The sequence below is a fragment of the Zootoca vivipara genome, chromosome 7, assembly GCF_963506605.1.
Source record: "Zootoca vivipara chromosome 7, rZooViv1.1, whole genome shotgun sequence".
Classification (NCBI taxonomy): domain Eukaryota; kingdom Metazoa; phylum Chordata; class Lepidosauria; order Squamata; family Lacertidae; genus Zootoca; species Zootoca vivipara.
Window position 1 is genome coordinate 74,832,440 of NC_083282.1, and position 18,825 is coordinate 74,851,264.

The window sequence follows — 18,825 nt, forward strand, 5'->3', positions numbered from 1 at the left end:
GTTTGCTACAGAAAAATGACACCATTTTCCCATGTTGATTTACCATGACGATAATTGTTTTGTCTGTGATTATCTGTAACTACACTAAGCACACATCCCTTGCGGTTATGGGAAGAAACTGAAAGTGCGTCAAGCCAGTTTGAAAACCAGCGAGACTGGAACTCATGCAGAAATAGCTCTTCATTTCACGCATATTTCCAGTTAGCTTAAGACTGTATATTTAGCAAGCCTCAAAACAATGAATTACACTAACCAATTTATTTTGCAGCTTGAACTTCAATGGAGTTCACCTGGCAGCCGCTGGGCAGTTCAGCGATTTCCTGGGTAGCATGGGGCCTGCGCAGTTCGTGGGTCGCCAGACCTTGGCTACTACCTCCCTGGGTAAGCAACAGAAAGCCATTATTTTTTATGAATGCGATTTTGTGTTTGAACCGTGCTATCAATGCACATGATGCTTTGCAAAGAGGAGGTTTGCCAGGCTGCCGTATCCTAAGGGGCTTACAAATTTAAAAGCAGACAGAATGACACAACAGAGGAAGGGAAAATAAATGAGGGTGCTTAGATTTGACCTCTTTATTGTGCATTCATCCTGATGCACAATAGATTAGATGAAGTTGGCTATTCAATGGGCATTCATTTGGATTTCTTTGTGGGGCACCAAAGCAAGTTGTAACCTCACCCTTTTGCAATGTATTTTTCCACTGCTTTCCTTATTGCAAAAAGTCTGCTCATCTGGGGAAAAGCAGGTGTGTTGTGCAAACCTCCCGATCAGCTATAATTGTCCAACTCGAGTTTGCTAGTCTGTGATTGAACCACCCACTTCCTCTCATCCGAGTAGCTTAGAAAACATGGAGTTGCTTGTGTAAATCAGAATGTGTGAGATTCCCTTAAAGCAATGTATGACCTGTATTTTGTGTGGACCTTAACAGGTAAATGCATGGACATTAAAGATAAATCAAATTACTTGAGGGAAAGGTCTTGATAAAAACACAGATTGCTTTAAAACATCCAACAATATTTACATTATAACAAGATTCTGTATAGTAGAAGAGCATGCAACAGTTAAATTTAAAAAAAAAAACACCAAATGGTGATAGCTGTAATAAGCAAAAACAAGTTTCAAAATAAAAGTTTTCTGAGGCTTCTTAAAAAGTTAGCCTTTCTTTGGAAAGTCTTAGCCGAGTGATCCCTTTGAGCATGTTGGAAGGAAGAAAAGAGAAGAAGCTGTAATGATGCTGGGCACTAAGGTATCAAAAGCCTTTTGTTTGTTTTTTAACTGTGTCTAATATTTATACCCTTAAATTAGATAGCTCAGCAAATCTCTCTCTCTCTCTCTCTCTCTCTCTCTCTCTCTCTCTCTCTCTCACACACACACACACACACACACACACACACACACACACACACACACACCATTCTTGGAATTGTCTGCAGTCTAGTTTTATCTTCAACTCATTAACATTTCAAAAGCTGGACTTTAGGTCCTGCTGAGTTCCATACCTCCATATAACTGCTTTCATGCTGCAGAAATATTTCTCCTCGTTCATCTTTTCATATTTCCAAACACATATTGACCATTCTGTACTAGTTTAACCACGTTCCTTCCCCCTAAGGCCATTATTTACTCTTTCATGGATCAAAATTAAGCTGGTGAAACGCAGGTGAACAAATAACTAATTGCGTTGGAAAATTCTGATTCGAAAAGCTCCGACCCTAGTACATAACTATCATGACTAGTAGTAGCTATTGATGCTATCGTAGCGTAGTTTTATTCCACCGTTTTAACTATACACTGTGTGAAGAAGTACTTCCTTTTGCTTGTCCTGGAATTGCCTGCCCTTCAGCTTTTTTTTCCAAATTTTTATTGAATTTTATTGCAAAGATAACACATCATTAAAATACATTATATGTGAAAAAAACAAAAAAAGAAAACAAAACAAGCATTGAGATACATTCCTCAAGTATTTGAAAAGAAAATCAAAGAACAAATAAAAAGATATATAAAGTAGCTTTTAGACATGTACTTCCACTGCCTTCCACACAATCGTTAGTATTACCTTCGTTGGATTTCCTGTCTTTCCACATATCTGATATATATACTTATCTACACATAAGTTCTTAATTCTTCCATCTTGCCTGCCCTTCAGCTTATTTATGGAAACAACATCTTCTAATCTTTTCTCTGCAACATGCACAATTTTATGTACCTTTATCATGTGCGTGTCCCACCACTGATATTGGTGCTCAAAACAATCTTCTCCTGATGTCAAATAACATTTCAAAAGATCATTCAAGGAAGGGCACATAGTTTGGAAGCTGTCACTTTGAAAGGGTGAGTTGATTCAAAGGCTCTGGCAGTTAATATGCCTGGTGGACCACTTTGAGACAAGGAAGGGCCCAGTGCCTCAATCCCATACTAGTCAGTGAGTTCTGTTGCCATTTTATCCCCATCTTTCTTGCCTCTAGATAATCAACTTGTTGCAAGGGGAAGCCTGACTTGTACCAGATGTTAACTCTGCAGTGCAGAGTACTACATCATTCTGCAGTCTCTAATGCAGGCACCCCCAAACTTTGGCCCTCCAGATGTTTTGGACTACAATTCCCATCATCCTTGACCACTGGTCCTGTTAGCTAGGGATCATGGGAGTTGTAGGCCAAAACATCTGGAGGGCCACAGTTTGGGGATGCCTGCTCTAATGTTTAAGAGAACTTAGAGCAGTGAGCAGTGGTTTATAGAGATCTTTTTGACACTCAGGTATTTGTCGTTGCTTTTCATTTTGCTTGCTGTCCAGGTGATGTGGAAATTGGGTTACAGGAGCGAAATGGACAATTAGAAGTGGACATCATTCAAGCCCGAGGACTGACTCCAAAGCCTGGCTCCAAAACCCCGCCAGGTAGTGTGTTTCAGCCTCTTTGCCTCTTCCAAATCCTGGGTTATAGCTGGGCCATTGATAAAGGATGCTTGGTTTTTACAAGGGAATAACTGATAAGATTGTGGGAACTGGAAGGGGTGGGAAGGAAGGATGGTGTGGTGTGTGCCACCTGAATTTTGCAAGCATTCCTTACAAGTTATCGCAAGTCTCTCACACTTTTGCAAGGTTCGGATAATTTTTAAGATGAGCAACCAGTTCTTTGTTCATTTCTAACAGTCTGCATACACACCCTTCCCTGAAAGTGCATTTAAAGCATGTGGCTCAACAACCCCAAATAAATAATAATAATAATAATAATAATAATAATAATAATAATAATAATAAAAAATAATAATAATAATAATAATTTATTATTTATACCCCGCCCATCTGGCTGGGTTTCCCAGCCACTCTGGGCGGCTTCCAACAGAAAAATAAAATAATCGATCAAACATTTAAAGCCTCTCTAAACAGTGCTGCCTTCAGATGTCCTCTAAAAGTCTGGTAGTTATTTTTCTTTTTGACATCTGGTGGGAGGGCGTTCCACAGAGAACTGCTGAGAACTGTAGTTTGTAGAGGGTGCTGGGAATTGTAGTTCTCTGAAACATGCTTCCCAGGATTCTCTTGGGAAGTAAGTGTGCTTAAAATCAATGGTGTGACGTCGAACCCCTACACATACCAAGAAAAACAGAAACATCGGCAATCCACCACACCCAACTCCCCATCCCACTCACCTCTTTCCCCCCCTTCCTCATAATGTCTCAACAAGTAAAATTGATGTGTAAATATGATGCATGGAAGAAGAAAAAAATGAATGAGACATTGCATTACCTTTGTAACCCAAGAAAATCTTTAATACAAATAATTATTTAAAAAAAATCAATGGTGTGTACACTGCCATAGACACAGGACCTCAGAGTGAAGTGACTGCCTCAGACAGCAGATGCTGGGATGTGCATTGAGAATGGGGCAGTATTGGCAGCCCATCCAGGGATTCTCCTGTACTGGAGGTAGGGATGGGGGAAGATATTTCATTCGGTTTGCATTTGCACTTTCCAAAATAACGTGAGAACCCGAAACAAAGACATCCTCCCAAAACTGCATTTACAGTACCTGAATTTTGTGGTGCACTTCTTCATGCAGTGTTTACAAAAACGCATTATAGTACGTAAAAGCGTGGATAAAAATGAATGCGTTAATACAAATAACATACCCAAAAAAAATGCACGGTATTAGGAGAAATTCCTTGCAAAAAATGTGTACAATAGTCAAAACTGCATATGAAATTGTGCCTATTTAGCAGAAACTTGAACTAAAATTCTGAAGAATTTCCACGAGGTTTTTTCTAAAAGAAACCCTGCAAATCGCTGCAGAGATGTGGAGTGTTGAATTTAAGACTGGGGGGGGGGTGAGAAACTGGGAGAACCAAAATAGATAGATCCTTTCATCCTTAGTGGGAGGACAGAGCTCTGTGTAGCAAACAACCCACCTTGCTCCCACTAAGCAAATCCGCTGTTCTCGGGTGTGAAGGAGGATAGCATCCCATCACCAGTGTTGAAAGAAGATTTAACTTCCTGTCCAATCAGCTTCTGTATGTGGAATGGGAGTTGCATCATGTTTTCCTGCACTTCTCAGGCAGTAAAAAAAAAAAAGTCCTGATGTGATCCTGAATAGATACTTGCTGCTTATGTGTGATGATGACTACAGATAAACATTAGACCAAGGCCAGTCATAGACAATCTCAGCATCACTCAGACACCAAGCAAGGTTTGAAAAGACCACTTCCAATAATATGTCGGAAGCTTTTCTCTCAAAACAACCTTTTCTTTTTTAGTAGCTTCATCTGAGCAAATTGATGGTGGTGTTAGTGCGGGTCCTCTGCACTTAACACAGCAATCCAACCTTTTGCCCTGTGTTATTCTTCCAGCTGCTTACATCAAGGCCTACCTACTAGAAAATGGGGTGTGCATTGCAAAGAAAAAGACCAAAGTGGCTCGCAAGTCCTTAGATCCGCTGTACAACCAAGTGTTACTTTTCCCAGAGAGTCCACAAGGCAAAGTACTGCAGGTAAGATGGACCTGTCTGAGGCCTCTTGGCAGATCTCACAGCTAGGGTTAGGGTGGCCTGTGTGGTCGACTAAGATGTAGCATTCGTAGGGAGGCACCACACAGGGAGAGGAAGTTGTTTGTGCTTTTGATGAGTTGCCATTCCGCTAAAGAACTAAGATGGCCATGTGTCCTACTTTGCAAAGGATAGCCCTCTACTTGAAGGACTGTCCAGTCTAAAGAGGAAGAGCCGGGAAGGGAGAGCTGGAGGACTGTGTAACTGTCCATTAGTAGCACCCAGAGACTGAGCAGACACAATGCTAGTTCTATAACAGGCATCCCCAAACTTCAGCCCTCCAGATGTTTTGGACTACAGTTCCCATCTTCCCCGACCACTGGTCCTGTTAGCTAGGGATCATGGGAGTTGTAGGCCAAAACATCTGGAGGGCCGCAGTTTGGGGATGCCTGTTCTACAACAACAACAATTTATACTTTGCCACTCTGGGTGACTCCCAACAGAAAATACCAAACATTTAAAACTCCCCTAAACAGGGCTGCCTTCACATGTCTTCTAAAAGTCTGATAGTTGTTTATTTCCTTGACATCTGCTGGGAGGGCGTTCCACAGGGCAGGCACTACTACTGAGAAGGCCCTCTGCCTGGTTCCCTGTAACCTCACTTCTCGCAGTGAGGGAGCCTCCAGAAGGCCCTCGGCACTGGACCTCAGTGTCCGTACTGAATGATGGGGGTGGAGATGCTCCTTCAGATATACTAGGCCGAGACCCGTTGAAATTAACAACTTAGTTTACTTAAAATAGTTCTTTTAATTATTGCATGTATTTTATTTTCATTTTACAAATTAATAAAGTTTTGAAAATAGAAAAGGAAATACAGCACAATTGACTTGAATCTCCCCTGACTTTCACCTCAAGTCCTTCCTTGGTCTTCTTCGGTATCATTCAGGTCATAAGCTGTGTCAATGCTTTGCCAAAAGATAAATTCCACACCAGACTCCCATCATTCGTGTGATATTGCTTGCAAACTAAACATGTTCCCCACCCCTCTTGTTTCCAAGGTGATAGTCTGGGGAAACTACGGACGCATGGAACGCAAACACTTCATGGGAGTTGCCCGGGTTCTCCTGGAAGAACTCGATTTGTCCACTTTGGCAGTTGGCTGGTATAAGCTTTTCCCGACCTCGTCGATGGTGGATCCTGCTACTGCTCCACTCTTACGCCAATCCTCGCAGCTTTCCTTGGAGAGCACAGTAGGACCTTGTTGTGACAGGTCTTAATGGGCAAGGAAGTTCCAGGGGGACTGCTTCTGTTTTTAAAATCATGCTGTCAAGGTTTTGTTTGCCAGAACGCTGTCCTCAAGCGCATTGCATCTTTGATCAGTCCTTGGAGGAACCTGAAGGTGAGGATAGCCAAGTAACCTTGGACAGGAACCAAGATGGAGGCCAATGACCTTTCTCCATCCAAGTAGAAAGAGCTGCAGGGCACAAGTCCTAATTATGAAATGACACACACAGAGACACACACAAAAGACACACTTTTTCGTTTCCCTTTTTCCACAGTCATCCATGCACCCTTGCTTCAGATCAGTGTAAAACCTTGAAATGTTGCAGCATCTTTTTTAAAAATCGGGGAAGATGTTTTCCTTCTTCTTAACGCTATTTTACAAATTGGGGGGAGAACTTTTAGAAAATTCTTAAATATTCAAAAGCAAACATCTGACCTAAAAGAAAACAGCAGTTTCAGGGAAACTTTGTGGGTTTTGTAAACTTTCCCCACCCCTTTTAAGGCATGGGAAAGGGTGGGAGGAACTGCAGCTACTTCTTTAGAACAAGTTCCACAGTTCTGTTTGATGTACAAACGCCGCTGTATTTTTTACACTGTGCCAAATTACCAGCAGTGTCTTCTACTATAGGACTTAGGCCAACAGTACTGCTGACGCATTTTTGTTGGAAGAACAAGAAAACACACTTTGGTTACACCAGTCGGTTCTAACGCAGAGTGCATAGCAAGCCAATTAGCTGGAATGTTGCACAGAGAATGTTGCTGAATGCAAACTGGAAATCTGGCAGAGATACCTGCTAGCCCATTGTTAGATATGAACATTGCAAAACACACACACACACACCATACCTTACCTCAGCTTTTGCTGTGCTATCCCCCTGTTGTGTTTTTGCTTCCATAACGCTAGTCATGCTTTTGGGATTTTTAGTGCATATCTGGTGACGTGCCACTTTCCTCTGGAACAGGAATCAGTTTGAGGTAGCAATACTTTCTTCCGCCGTTGCAAATGAAATGACAACATAAAAAGTCTGCACATTAAAAAAAGAGAGGCGGGAGTGATCATAAGATGGAGTTCCGTTTGTCATGCAGGAGATTATTAAACCCTGCGCTTAGAGAAAAAGGAGTGTTGCATTCATACAGCTGTATTAATACCCAAGTGGTGTGAGGCAACATGGAAAACTCAGGAACAGAAGGCAGTTAAGGACTTGTTTAAGGGTGTTTTCACAAGTGACACTAAAAGCGCCTTTCAACCTCTTGCACGGTTTGGGTGCACATATGAATGACCGCAATGCACTTTTGAATGAGTGTGAGGAGGAGATTAATGTTGGCATTTGAACTTCCACGTGGCTTTTTGTGTGTATGTGTCCGCCTGCCTGTATATATGTGTGGATGTTCAGAGTGGATGTTCTCTACTCAAAATGCATTGTTTATCCTCCATCCACCATTCTTATTGCCACAAAGCTCTATACATTCCAGGTTCAGCAAGCAAGGGTGTGTCTTCTGCTCTACCAGGAGCGCTTATTGGTAGTCAACAGAAGTCTTGCTTTTGAAGAAGTCTTGCTTTTTGAGTTAAATGCGATTCAGCTGGAGGGTTGATACCGGCATGAAACGAAAAGGTAGAGTTTCCGAGTCACTTGTGAAACTGACCTGGTGACTGCGTTTGGCTTTGTGGATTGTTTTATAATGAACAAAAAAATAAATTAAATAAAAGGTAAATATTTTATGTTCGCCAATAAAAAGATAGCTATAATAGATAGTATATATATGTGTGTGTATATATATTCTGCATACAGCTAAGACGACAGCAGATTGTCAACAGAGTCACCTTCAGTAGAGTAGGTTACCAGATAGAGCAATTGCACAAATGAAGCAAAGTGATTTACCTGCTCACAGCCATGTCTGGAGGCTTTAGTTTAGAGAGTAATTTTAGGAAGTAGGCCAAGATTAGATCTACCTTTTGTACATTGCTAGGTGCTTTGTTTCTGTTCTCATTTCTATTGAAGATTTAATGATTGCTATCTCAAATCTGTTTTCCTATTAGGATGTCAAGAGCTGATTTTGCTCCACGGTTTCTGGTGCCAGGTCCCATGTTAGCATTTATGAACCATCTCAAAATGGCTTCCTGGCCTGTTGTTACATCACAGAGTGATAGCAAGGTTTCTACGTGGACTTACGAACTAAGCATGATTAAAGCATGACTTACTATAGAATGAAACATAGACAGTCATATGTTATAGGTAGCGTTTTTAACGGTTTGGGAAATAACGACCAAATGGCTAGAAAAGCAGTAGGCCCAGTAATGAGCTCTGCTAGAAGTAACCTAATATAGATAATAGCATAAGGAAACATTGAGCATATTAAAATCACAGAAGCTCCAGAGTTTCAGATTGATTATCTTAATTTTTTCTATGCCTGTGGTTTCAAGTATAATTCTGTTTCCAAGTCATATTAAAGATTTTCTGTGTATTGGCTGAAGGGAGGTAGTTGCATGCTGGTCAAAATATGTTGTGACTCTCCTTTCCCCCCATTTATTTAAAAACTGGCTTAACTATATTTCAGACTGAATCCTCTTCATATTTGTGTATAGTAGGTACTAGGCAATATTGTACAATATATGTACGGACTAGAATAGATTGGGTTAGATTTAGTGATTGGTAGCCATTGACTCTTTTAATAACCTTGTCGTAAAAAGGACTATGGAGAAAACAAAACACATTCCAAAGCTGCGAACCGAAGAGCAGTCGTTGATGCTTTATCAATTCAAAGATTTTGCTTACGTTATTTGAAGCTGTAAATCAAATCAGCCATGTTTTGTATGTATCCTGCAGCACATCTGTCAATTCTTACCCAAATGTTAATAGGGGAAGTGGGAGCAAAAATGCTGGAAACACAGTCTTGGCTTCCTAATCTGTTGTTAACAGCACAACAGGCTTAACTCTAAAATGTCTGGAGCTGCCTATCTCTTGTTAACTCAAATGTGAATGGATGTGTGAGTTGGGTTAAACTGAAGGACTCAGAACAGAGAGGCCCATCACCAAGCTTAGAAATAATTTCCAGAGGACATAAACATCAAAAGGTTAAAAACATTTTCATGTTGATTCTATGTGGTATACTACCCTTCAATTAGCTGATTCCCAGGATAATTAGCAAGAGCATAAATGGCAATGAAAAACAGCTTTGAAAAGCAATTCTTTTTTAAGCCCAGTAACGCCAGCAATTAAAAGCAACAGATTAAAAATGTTAGAGGCGTGAGAGAATACAAAAGGGTTTTGCTTAGCAAGAGGATACTTATTTCAAGCTATTTCCTTTCTTCCCTCTTTGGTGCGACCCTTTGGATCCTGGCAAAAAAAAGTTTCCGTAGGTACAGCAACTCTGAGCTAGGTACACATGCAATCCAGGTTTCCATTTTTAGCAAGCCAGTCTGCATTACTACAAATGCAAGATTACAAACGATCTACAAAGACTGGATTAGAAGGAACAAATTTTACTCAGCAATCGAAACTAGTCAAGATGCCCCTGAGCATACTTTGCCTGCTAGTCTCACACAGAACTGATCACTCCTTATGACCATTTCTAAATAACATCAGTTCCTATTTATTTATTTTATGCATCCATTTCAAGTATTTATATACCACTTTGCATCATAAAAGATCACGAGGTGGTTTACAAAGAAAAAGCGAAAAAGAAAAGACAAACTAAACTCAGCATGGAGAACATCAGAAATCCATAAATAATGCAATGTATGAAACATGAAACTTCATCACATAGAATTCCACGGACTCTATACACTTATTCAATATCCACACCTTCTAACACACCTGTGCATCAATCAGAGCACACCTGTACACATTCACCCACATCCTCTGATCAATTGCAAATCCCAATAACCCCCCTGGGTAGGCTGCACTATTACACTGGCAGTCTAATGCCAGGAGACTAAAATCACATTACAAAGCCTAAAGGGCCCTTGTGGTCTTGTGTGCACCCTCTGGGTGCATGCATGCAGCGGCCTTGCTAGATCCTGACTCACAAACGCAAACAGAAATCTAATACACAAACCTGCTTTTAGAGCACCTCACTTTCAGCCCGTAATGAGCAACGTCCAGGTACGATACATTGCCAGTCTAAAGCTGTTCTTCTCGTTCTTGTGAGAGCCCTTATTCTTGAGAGCAGCGGTGGGCAAACTCTTCTTCTTTCAAGGGCTGCACTCCCTCAGGGGTGACCAATTGGGGACCACATGACTGCAGTGGGCACAGCCGGAGACAATAGTGTTCTGGATTAACTAATCTAGAACAATGGCTGCCCTGTTTCAATTTCACCATGGCTACCTCGAATTAGGATTTCCAATCCTTTGTAGATCTACTCAGAATTAAGCCCCGCTGGTTTTGATAGGTTTTTATACTTATTCTTCTCAAATAAGTATAAAGAGGACTTTTATTTTTCACTGAGGACAACAGACCCAAACAGTGACTGCAGGGCCAAGTGAAAGCGATTCTTTTCTAATTTTAATGTGCTTAAATCACGCACCAACCACAGAGGCAAGAAAGGGGAAGTGATGAACAGGAAGGAAGGAACTCTGATGAGGTGGAAGAATGAGGCAGCTTCCGGGGGTGTCAGGGGCCACAGACTGGCTACCTGTGCTCTACAAAAGAGCAAATAAGTTTTGCATCCAAATTAAGGGGCAGTTCTTCAGCAGACGCAGGTGCCCTGCTCCTGTGCACACCTTTCTACTAGGATGTTGTTGAAAGCTGGCTCAGAAATTCACATGTGATAAAGAGGTAATTAGTATCACTAGGCTTGGATCAGCTCCTCCTGTGTAAAGCCCAGCCTGGAGTCTGTTTTCTTCTGCATTAGATCGGATGATACCTGGTTATGATCCTGAGAGCTCCACTACCCCTTTAGGTGCACATACCAGAATATCTCCCTTACTCTCCCCACCACCCTTAGCTGTTTTTCATGCTGAGTCAGAAGATGTTTCTGAAGCCACTCATAAGAAACTTACGGTGAAGCCTTTATAAATAATAATAATAATACTTTTTTATGAAAAAAAGGCCCCATAGGTCTAAGTTTCACTTTATCATTTTGGATTTGTAAAGCAAGTGTTTGTATTTTGAAACCTCATCTCTTGCTGCCTTTTAAAAGTTTAAAATAGACTTGCGTCTGACTGTAACTTTTAATGATTGACTTCTTTTATGGGGAAGTAGAGGAAGAGTTAGGGGACCCAGGTGGCGCTGTGGGTTAATGCACAGAGTCTAGGGCTTGCTGATCAGAAGGTCAGCGGTTCGAATCCCTGCAACGGGGTGAGCTCCTGTTGCTCGGTCCCAGCTCCTGCCAACCTAGCAGTTCGAAAGCACGTCAAAGTGCAAGTAGATAAATAGGGACCGCTCCGGCGGGAAGGTAAACGGCGTTTCCGTGTGCTGCTCTGGTTCGCCAGAAGCGGCTTTGTCATGCTGGCCACATGACCCGGAAGCTGTCTGCGGACAAACGCCGGCTCCCTCGGCCTATAGAGCGAGATGAGCGCCGCAACCCCAGAGTCGGACACGACTGGACCTGATGGTCAGGGGCCCCTTTACCTTTACCTTTAGAGGAAGAGTTAGCGTGTGTCTGAGAGCTAATTGTTACCTCTGTGGCTTGCCTGCTTGTTGTTAAGCTGAGGAGCGAAGGCTCAGCCTCTCTCCATTTTATAGCCTCTTCAAGCTCTTTGAATTTTTGTTAAAATGACTTGACAACTGCATCATATCCACATTGTGCACTGAAAGCACATGGCTTCCCCCAAAGAATCCTGGGAACTGTACTTTAGCAAGCATGCTGGGAATTGTAGGTTTGTTAGGAGTCAACTACAATTCCCAGAATTCTTTGGGGGAAGCCATGTGCTTTAAAGGCGCTTTAAAGTTATGTTATGGATATGACCTAATGAGCAAAGCAGTGACCTGTCAGCCACAATCCTAGTAACACGCAAAATACTGGCTCTGAGATTCATTGCCTTATTCTTTAACCCCCAAAAAAACAGGAGAACCATTTTATTGCCACAATTGTTTTCAGATGCAAATGTCTTATTTTTCTGGGAGTGCTTTATGACCCCCCCGATTCCTAATAGATATACAGTAGTAGAGAGGACAAATTTAGGTTTTCTTAGCTGCTGGAGTGCCCATGAAAGTCCATTTACTAATAATATACAAATAGAATGAAATGTATCCTGCCAATCAAAATACTGAAACAACATGTAAAATATTGAAACAATATTTCAGTACAGTGGTACCTCGGTTTATGAACACAATTGGTTCCGGAAGTCTGTTCATAAACTGAAGCGTTCATAAACTGAAGCGAACTTTCCCATTGAAAGTAATGGAAAGTGGATTAATCCATTCCAGACGGTCCGTGGAGTAACCGTTCATAAACTGAAGCGAACTTTTCCATTGAAAGTAATGGAAAGTGGATTAATCCGTTCCAGACGGGTCCGCGAAGTACTTAAACTGAAGCGTTCATAAACTGAAACATGGGTGTAATTGGTTCCGGAAGTCTGTTCATAAACTGAAGCGTTCATAAACTGAAGCGAACTTTCCCATTAAAAGTAATGGAAAGTGAATTAATCCATTCCAGATGGGTCCGCGGCGTTCATAAACCGAAAATTCATAAACCGAGGTGTTCATAAACCGAGGTTCCACTGTATATGTCAATGGCCTCCAAGTCACAACTATTCTTGTTTCACAGGAAGTTCCCAGGTTCATACGGGAAGTCAGCTTTTAGGGTAAGGAGTTGAATCTGGACTTCCAGTGCCTCTTAACCACCAGATCATTCTTCCTCTGTATGCAGAGTTATTTTTGAGGATCGGGAATTAAGCAAAACCCAGCCTGCTGTTAGCTCAACCAGTGCTCCCCAACTTTGGGGCAAAGGACTTTTGAAGAAAGAAAAATCAATTTGTGAATGCTTCTGTTGTATATAATTATACCTTTTTAATGTTTTTAATACTGGATCCCTTATACATGTACTTTTTTTGTTTTTTTTTAAGTAGGTCTATAGGCAAAAGAAATATCATAAATTTCTGTATACAAAGAAATTATGTAGATGTTGAGGCAGTAAGAATCTCAATGTAAGCATGATTAGTAATAACCGTCTTAGATAGCAGGACTTTTTAATGAAGTCTATTTAAGTTAGTTTACTACATGCTATTTAATAATTTTGACACTGGAGGAATATTTTCTTTAAAAACAAAATGTGATACTTTTTTTTCTAACAGATTATATGATTTAAAGTGCAATCTTTTGCATGGTTACTCAAAATGAATCCTTCTGTGTCCAGTGGGACTTATTCCTTTGTAAGCATGTTTTGGATTGCAAACTTACGGTAAATTTTTAAAATTATTTTTTAAAAGTTCTATGTTTGGTACAACCTGTATCTTCCTGATCTGGAGAATGTTAGCCATTAGCTCCATTGAACTAAATGAACATTGGTTAGTCACGACGACTAGTTAGCCATTGAATTCAATGGAACTTCAGCAGAGTTCCCCTTCTCTGGATTCAGGCCTTACTGGTTTAGTGTTAGATGCTACATGTTATCAACTTGTTGTTTTTCCCCAAAAAAATGGGGGAGAAAGTTTTGTAAATAGCTACCAGGAAATAGTCCTATAGAAATTTCACTTGAATCTCTCATTAAGTTATTATTACTATTAATCTTGTGTAAGAATATTTGCAGTTGTTCATTACATCTCTGCTAAAGGTCTTAGCCTAAGGTCTAAGCCTTTGTTGAAGGAATCGATGTCGTATTTTCAAGATGAAAAACAAACAAACACAAAACCTTAGCTAGTTTGTCATAATCCTGTATTCTGTAAACAAACAAAAGAAGCCTTTTTATAAAGAGAGTCTACATAGGCTTACAAGCAATAATATATTCCATTTGGTGTGGAGAATATGATGTGCAGATGGCAGTATATACCATGGATAACAATATGTGATGACAGACTTTAGTTTTTAGGGTTTTCAGGTTTGATTAGGCCATATTAATATTGGCCATTTGGTTATTTTTTTAAAAGGGAAGTTGGGGTAGGTGCCATACTGTTGGTCCAGTTCTACCTACTTGTGTAAGTCCAATCACTGACCATAAAAATATATGTAGTTGACTTTCATGCTACAATTGTCAAAAAGTTTCAATATAAAGCTCACCAAATGTGTCAGATCTCCTTGTTTTCAGATAACTGTTGAGCATTTGTCACAGTTTTTTCAGACACCGCCACTGCCAGTGTTTTGTATTATGAATCTGATGGCAGCTCTGCCCCCTAACGGGCCTGTTTGGCAAAGACACCTCGTTGAAGTTAAAGGGAGGTGGGCTGTATTTTTCTTTTTCTTTCCTGAGCTGCTGTTCCATCCTTTATTACTGTACATGACACCAGAGCAGGGGAATACATGCACCTTTGTCAACGACAAGCACAGACTGATGTGCAAAACACAGAATGCCACAATGCTCGACTGCGCTGCCACATAACGGCAAGAACAGTATTAGGGAATATGCGTGGGGGTTTCCGCCAAATGGCAGGAGCGGAATCTGCTCTGCATCCGTATTAAATTCAGTCCAGTGGATAAAATAATTAGGCTGCAATTGGCGCTAAAGTTTAGCTCCAGCAGGTGGGAGAGGGAATGAGCAGGCAAGCCCAGGTGGAAACTCTCAAATTGTAAAAAGCATTCCTGCACCCAGGGCTAATGCTCGGTTTGTAAAAAGGCCCTTCCCCAACACTCCTAAGAAATCTTGCGGAAAATTAATTTCCCTTGTTGATTACAGAACAGGCAACCAGCGCATAGCTGCCAAGTCTCCCGTTTTCCCCGGGGAAACCCCGTTTTTAAAGCCGTTTCCTGCTGTCATCCCAAATGGCGAAATAGCCCGTAATTCCCCCGGATTTCTTCCAGTGCCGCTCTGTCCATGTCTGGGCACCGGAAATCGGGCGGCACTGGCACTGGAAGTTGCTTCTACGCATGTCTGGACATGCGTAGAAGCAACTTCCGGTGCTGCTTTGCCCATGTCTGGGCTCTGGAAATTGGGCAACGCCGGCAAGCGATTTCCGGTGCCGGCGTTGCTGATCCCATATTTTTCTAACCGGGACTTGGCAGCTATGAACCAGCTACATTTGCAATGCTAAACCTGGAACAGAGGTCAGCAACTGATGCTCATGGGCCACATCCATGGTTGCATCTCTCCCCATTGCTAGTGGTGCCACTGCTAATCCCAGAGGCAAAAGAGGAATGTGGATGAGCATTCCCCAGTCAGCACAACGGAGCAAAGGCCCTTGCTGTCATTCCAAGTCTGGCAGTGTGTGAGTGGATTGATGGGAGACCTTTTTCCTTTCGCCTCTTCACATAGCCACAAAACATAATTAAACTATGGCGCTCGCTATGACAGCATGTGGCATGTGCCTTCCCCTTACATGGCCTTTTCAGACAGGGCCTAAACCAGAGCACATTTGCTTGGTGAAAGGGCATGACTATATCCAAGATAAGCTAGAATCATAGAGTTGGAAGAGACCACAAGGGCCATCCAGTCCAACCACCTGCCAAGCAGGAAACACCATCAAAGCATTCTTGACATATGGCTGTCAAGCCTCTGCTTAAAGACCTCCAAAGAAGGAGACTCCCCCACACTCCTTGGCAGCAAATTCCACTGTTGAACAGCTCTTACTGTCAGGAAGTTCTTCCTAATGTTTAGGTGAAATCTTAGGTGGAAGCTGATGTGAAAGGGGGATTCCTGAAGCCACTTCCCCACCACCACCACCACCACACACACATCTTGCATTCATCTGATGCTGGTTCACTGGTGTGTCTGACTTTATGACTGCTTCAACCTCCTAATTTGATTGATGCACCTTGGCCAAAAACCCAGTCTGCCCAGCATGTGTTGACTTGCAGTTACATATTACCAATTGTGTTTGCCTGTGTCCTGCTTGCCTTTCCACATAGGCAGTATGTATTTACACAGCAAACGTGGGAAGTTGCCTTATCTCAAGTCACAGCTTGGTATCACCAGCACAGGCTATCCAGGGCAGCTCTCCAGGGTTTCAAGAAGATGTCTCTCCCGGCGCTACCTGGAGATGCTCAGGATCAGGCTTAGGACCACCTGCATGGATGAAGATGCTCTACCACATAGTTGTGGTCCTTCCCTTAACGGAAAGCCAAATCCTAGAGCCAAGAGAGGCTCAAAGGCAATTTAAGTCTCATACATGGAAATGTTTTTAGATGTGATGGGCTTTCATAGGGACTTAGTGAAGATAACCTTTTGCTGGGTTGTGCCCTCTATCCCTGGGTGTTAAAATACCGCCACCTGCTACATGTCCTCTCCCTTGCCATGCCAACCCTCAGAACACATGAAGTTTGCAAGAGTTTAACAAAAAGTGAAAAGGGGGGGGGCAACTAGATAATTATCAACTGTATGCCGGTAACCTTTTTGGAACACATTGCACAGGACAGGATCTCTCGCAAAAAAAAAAAAACCCAAATCCAAGAGAATATCTCATTTCTAACAAAACCCTAGTGAAGTTTGCATAAGGTGCATGAACTTCCCTGTTTGGCATATTCTGTGGCCGGTTGCTCTGTAACAGTGCTGTACATGTGGCAAAGTGTGTCTTAGCACATAGTGTCCAGCACACATTAATGTTGGATACTGTCTTTTGTCTTTAGGGGGAGATAAGGATGCGCTGTTTTCTTTGTCTGTCAGTTTTATCCAGACAATACAAAAAAAAATGGTTGGGTAATTTGCAACTTAGTGTTAAGCTACTGAAACTGTTGAAAATAAACATTCTTCATTTCTTTTCCTAAGTTGAATCTGAGCCTTTTCATTGGATGCATTTTAAATAATGATGATGATGATGACGACGACGACGATGATGATTTATTAAATTTCTGCTCTGGCCTTCACCACAAATATATTAAAAATGCAATATTAAAATCAGTTAAAGCAAACTACAGTCACGAGAATGGGGTGGATCCCAGAAATAGATGTCTTTGGTATCTAAAGGTAAAGCATCTTCAGCATACAACAAAAACTGGGTAATGAAGGTGCTAGATGCATCTCTGTGGGGAGGGAATTCCATGGATTCAGAGGCTGGCAAAGAGAATGCCCCACACTTCAGAGGACAATGGAAGCATCAAGAGGGATCCCTCTGTTGATCAATTCCACAGAAACTCCATTAGGAAGGAAGTAGTCTTTCAGATAACTGGGGCCTCCATCACTTTGGGTTTTAAACACTAATGTGAGCACCATGAATTGGACTTTGAATTACAGTGGTACCTTGGTTCTCAAACTTATTCCATTCCAGGAGTCCATTTGACTCCTGGAATTGTTCGAAAACCAAGGCACAGCTTCTGATTGGCTGCAGGAGCTTCCTGTACTCAAGCGGAAGCCATGTCGGATGTTCAGCTTCCGAAAAACGTTCACAATCAGGAACACTTACTTCCAGGTTTTCAGCATTTGGGAAGCGATTTGTTCGCCAACTAAGCCGTTCAATAACCAAGGTACCACTGTATTTTCCAGGGACCTTGAAGTTAGGGCACCACACTAAAACACATCGAAGAGAAGATGTGCCAGTGTGGTGTAGTGGTTAAGAGCAGTGGACTCGTAATCTGGTGAACTGGATTCGCTTCCCCGCTCTTCCATATGCAGCTGCTGGGTGACCTTGGGCTAGTCATACTTCTTTGAAGTCTCTCAGCCCCACTCACCTCACAGAGTGTTTGTTGTGGGGGAGGAAGGGAAAGGAGATTGTTAGCCGCTTTGGAACTCCTTAAGGCAGGCATAGGCAACCTTGGCTCTCCAGATGTTTTGGAACTACAACTCCCACGATCCCTGACCACTGGGCTTTGCTAGCTAGGGATCATGGGAGTTGTAGTTCCAAAACATCTGGAGAGCCAAGGTTGCCTATGCCTGCCTTAAGGGGAGTGAAAGACGGGATATCAAGTCCAAACTCCTACTCCTACTCCCTCTTCTTCTTCCAGCTGGGATCAGGGTGTCAGAGTAAGCCAGTCAGTAAATCACACCATCCAGAGTCGGAGCTAACTCTTTATTGGCAAAAACACAATCTTCATAGACCTTGTTGAGTGTCAGGCCTAATGAACACAGCAGTTCCTTCCCTGTAGGTCTTACTCCAGGAAATCAGTTACCAAGACTAAATAAAGGTCTCCCCACTGCCATCTGTATCTCCTCCTCCCCTGGGATTTCCCCAAGCAATCAGAGACTGCATCTGCACATCTGTCTTTGCTCCTCCTGTTTAATGCCTCTTCTGGTTCTGGGAAGAGGGAGGGTATCTGCCCTTTGCTTTCATGGAATAGGTTGTGATCCTAAATAATTAGGCTTGTGTGGAGCCATTTACCATTTTCTAAGCACTCGTACAAACAATATTTTATCATTCTTCTACCCCCTCCTCACTCTGTAAGGCTCACATTTGGCCCCTAGGCATGAAAATCCCCGTCCCCCTCTATTTATGATTTTAGGTTCTAATTCATTAGGAAAGTAACAGGGCTTGTGATGGGTAAACAGAGCATTTGGCTTAATTCCAAATCACCCCAGGATTCATAGGCTTTTATCAGAGAACTTGTGG

General features: G+C 42.0%; 1 protein-coding gene across 1 annotated transcript; it reads left to right on the forward strand.

The window, feature by feature from the left end:
* The first annotated feature begins 274 nt into the window (after nucleotides 1-274).
* Nucleotides 275-12,026, forward strand: RIMS4 (regulating synaptic membrane exocytosis 4). Its single transcript, XM_035124292.2, has 4 exons — nucleotides 275-381; nucleotides 2,793-2,894; nucleotides 4,840-4,979; nucleotides 6,032-12,026. Exons 1-4 carry the CDS (start codon nucleotides 330-332, stop codon nucleotides 6,248-6,250), a joined length of 513 nt encoding a protein of 170 aa, XP_034980183.2. The 5' UTR covers nucleotides 275-329; the 3' UTR covers nucleotides 6,251-12,026.
* Nucleotides 12,027-18,825: the final 6,799 nt, after the last annotated feature.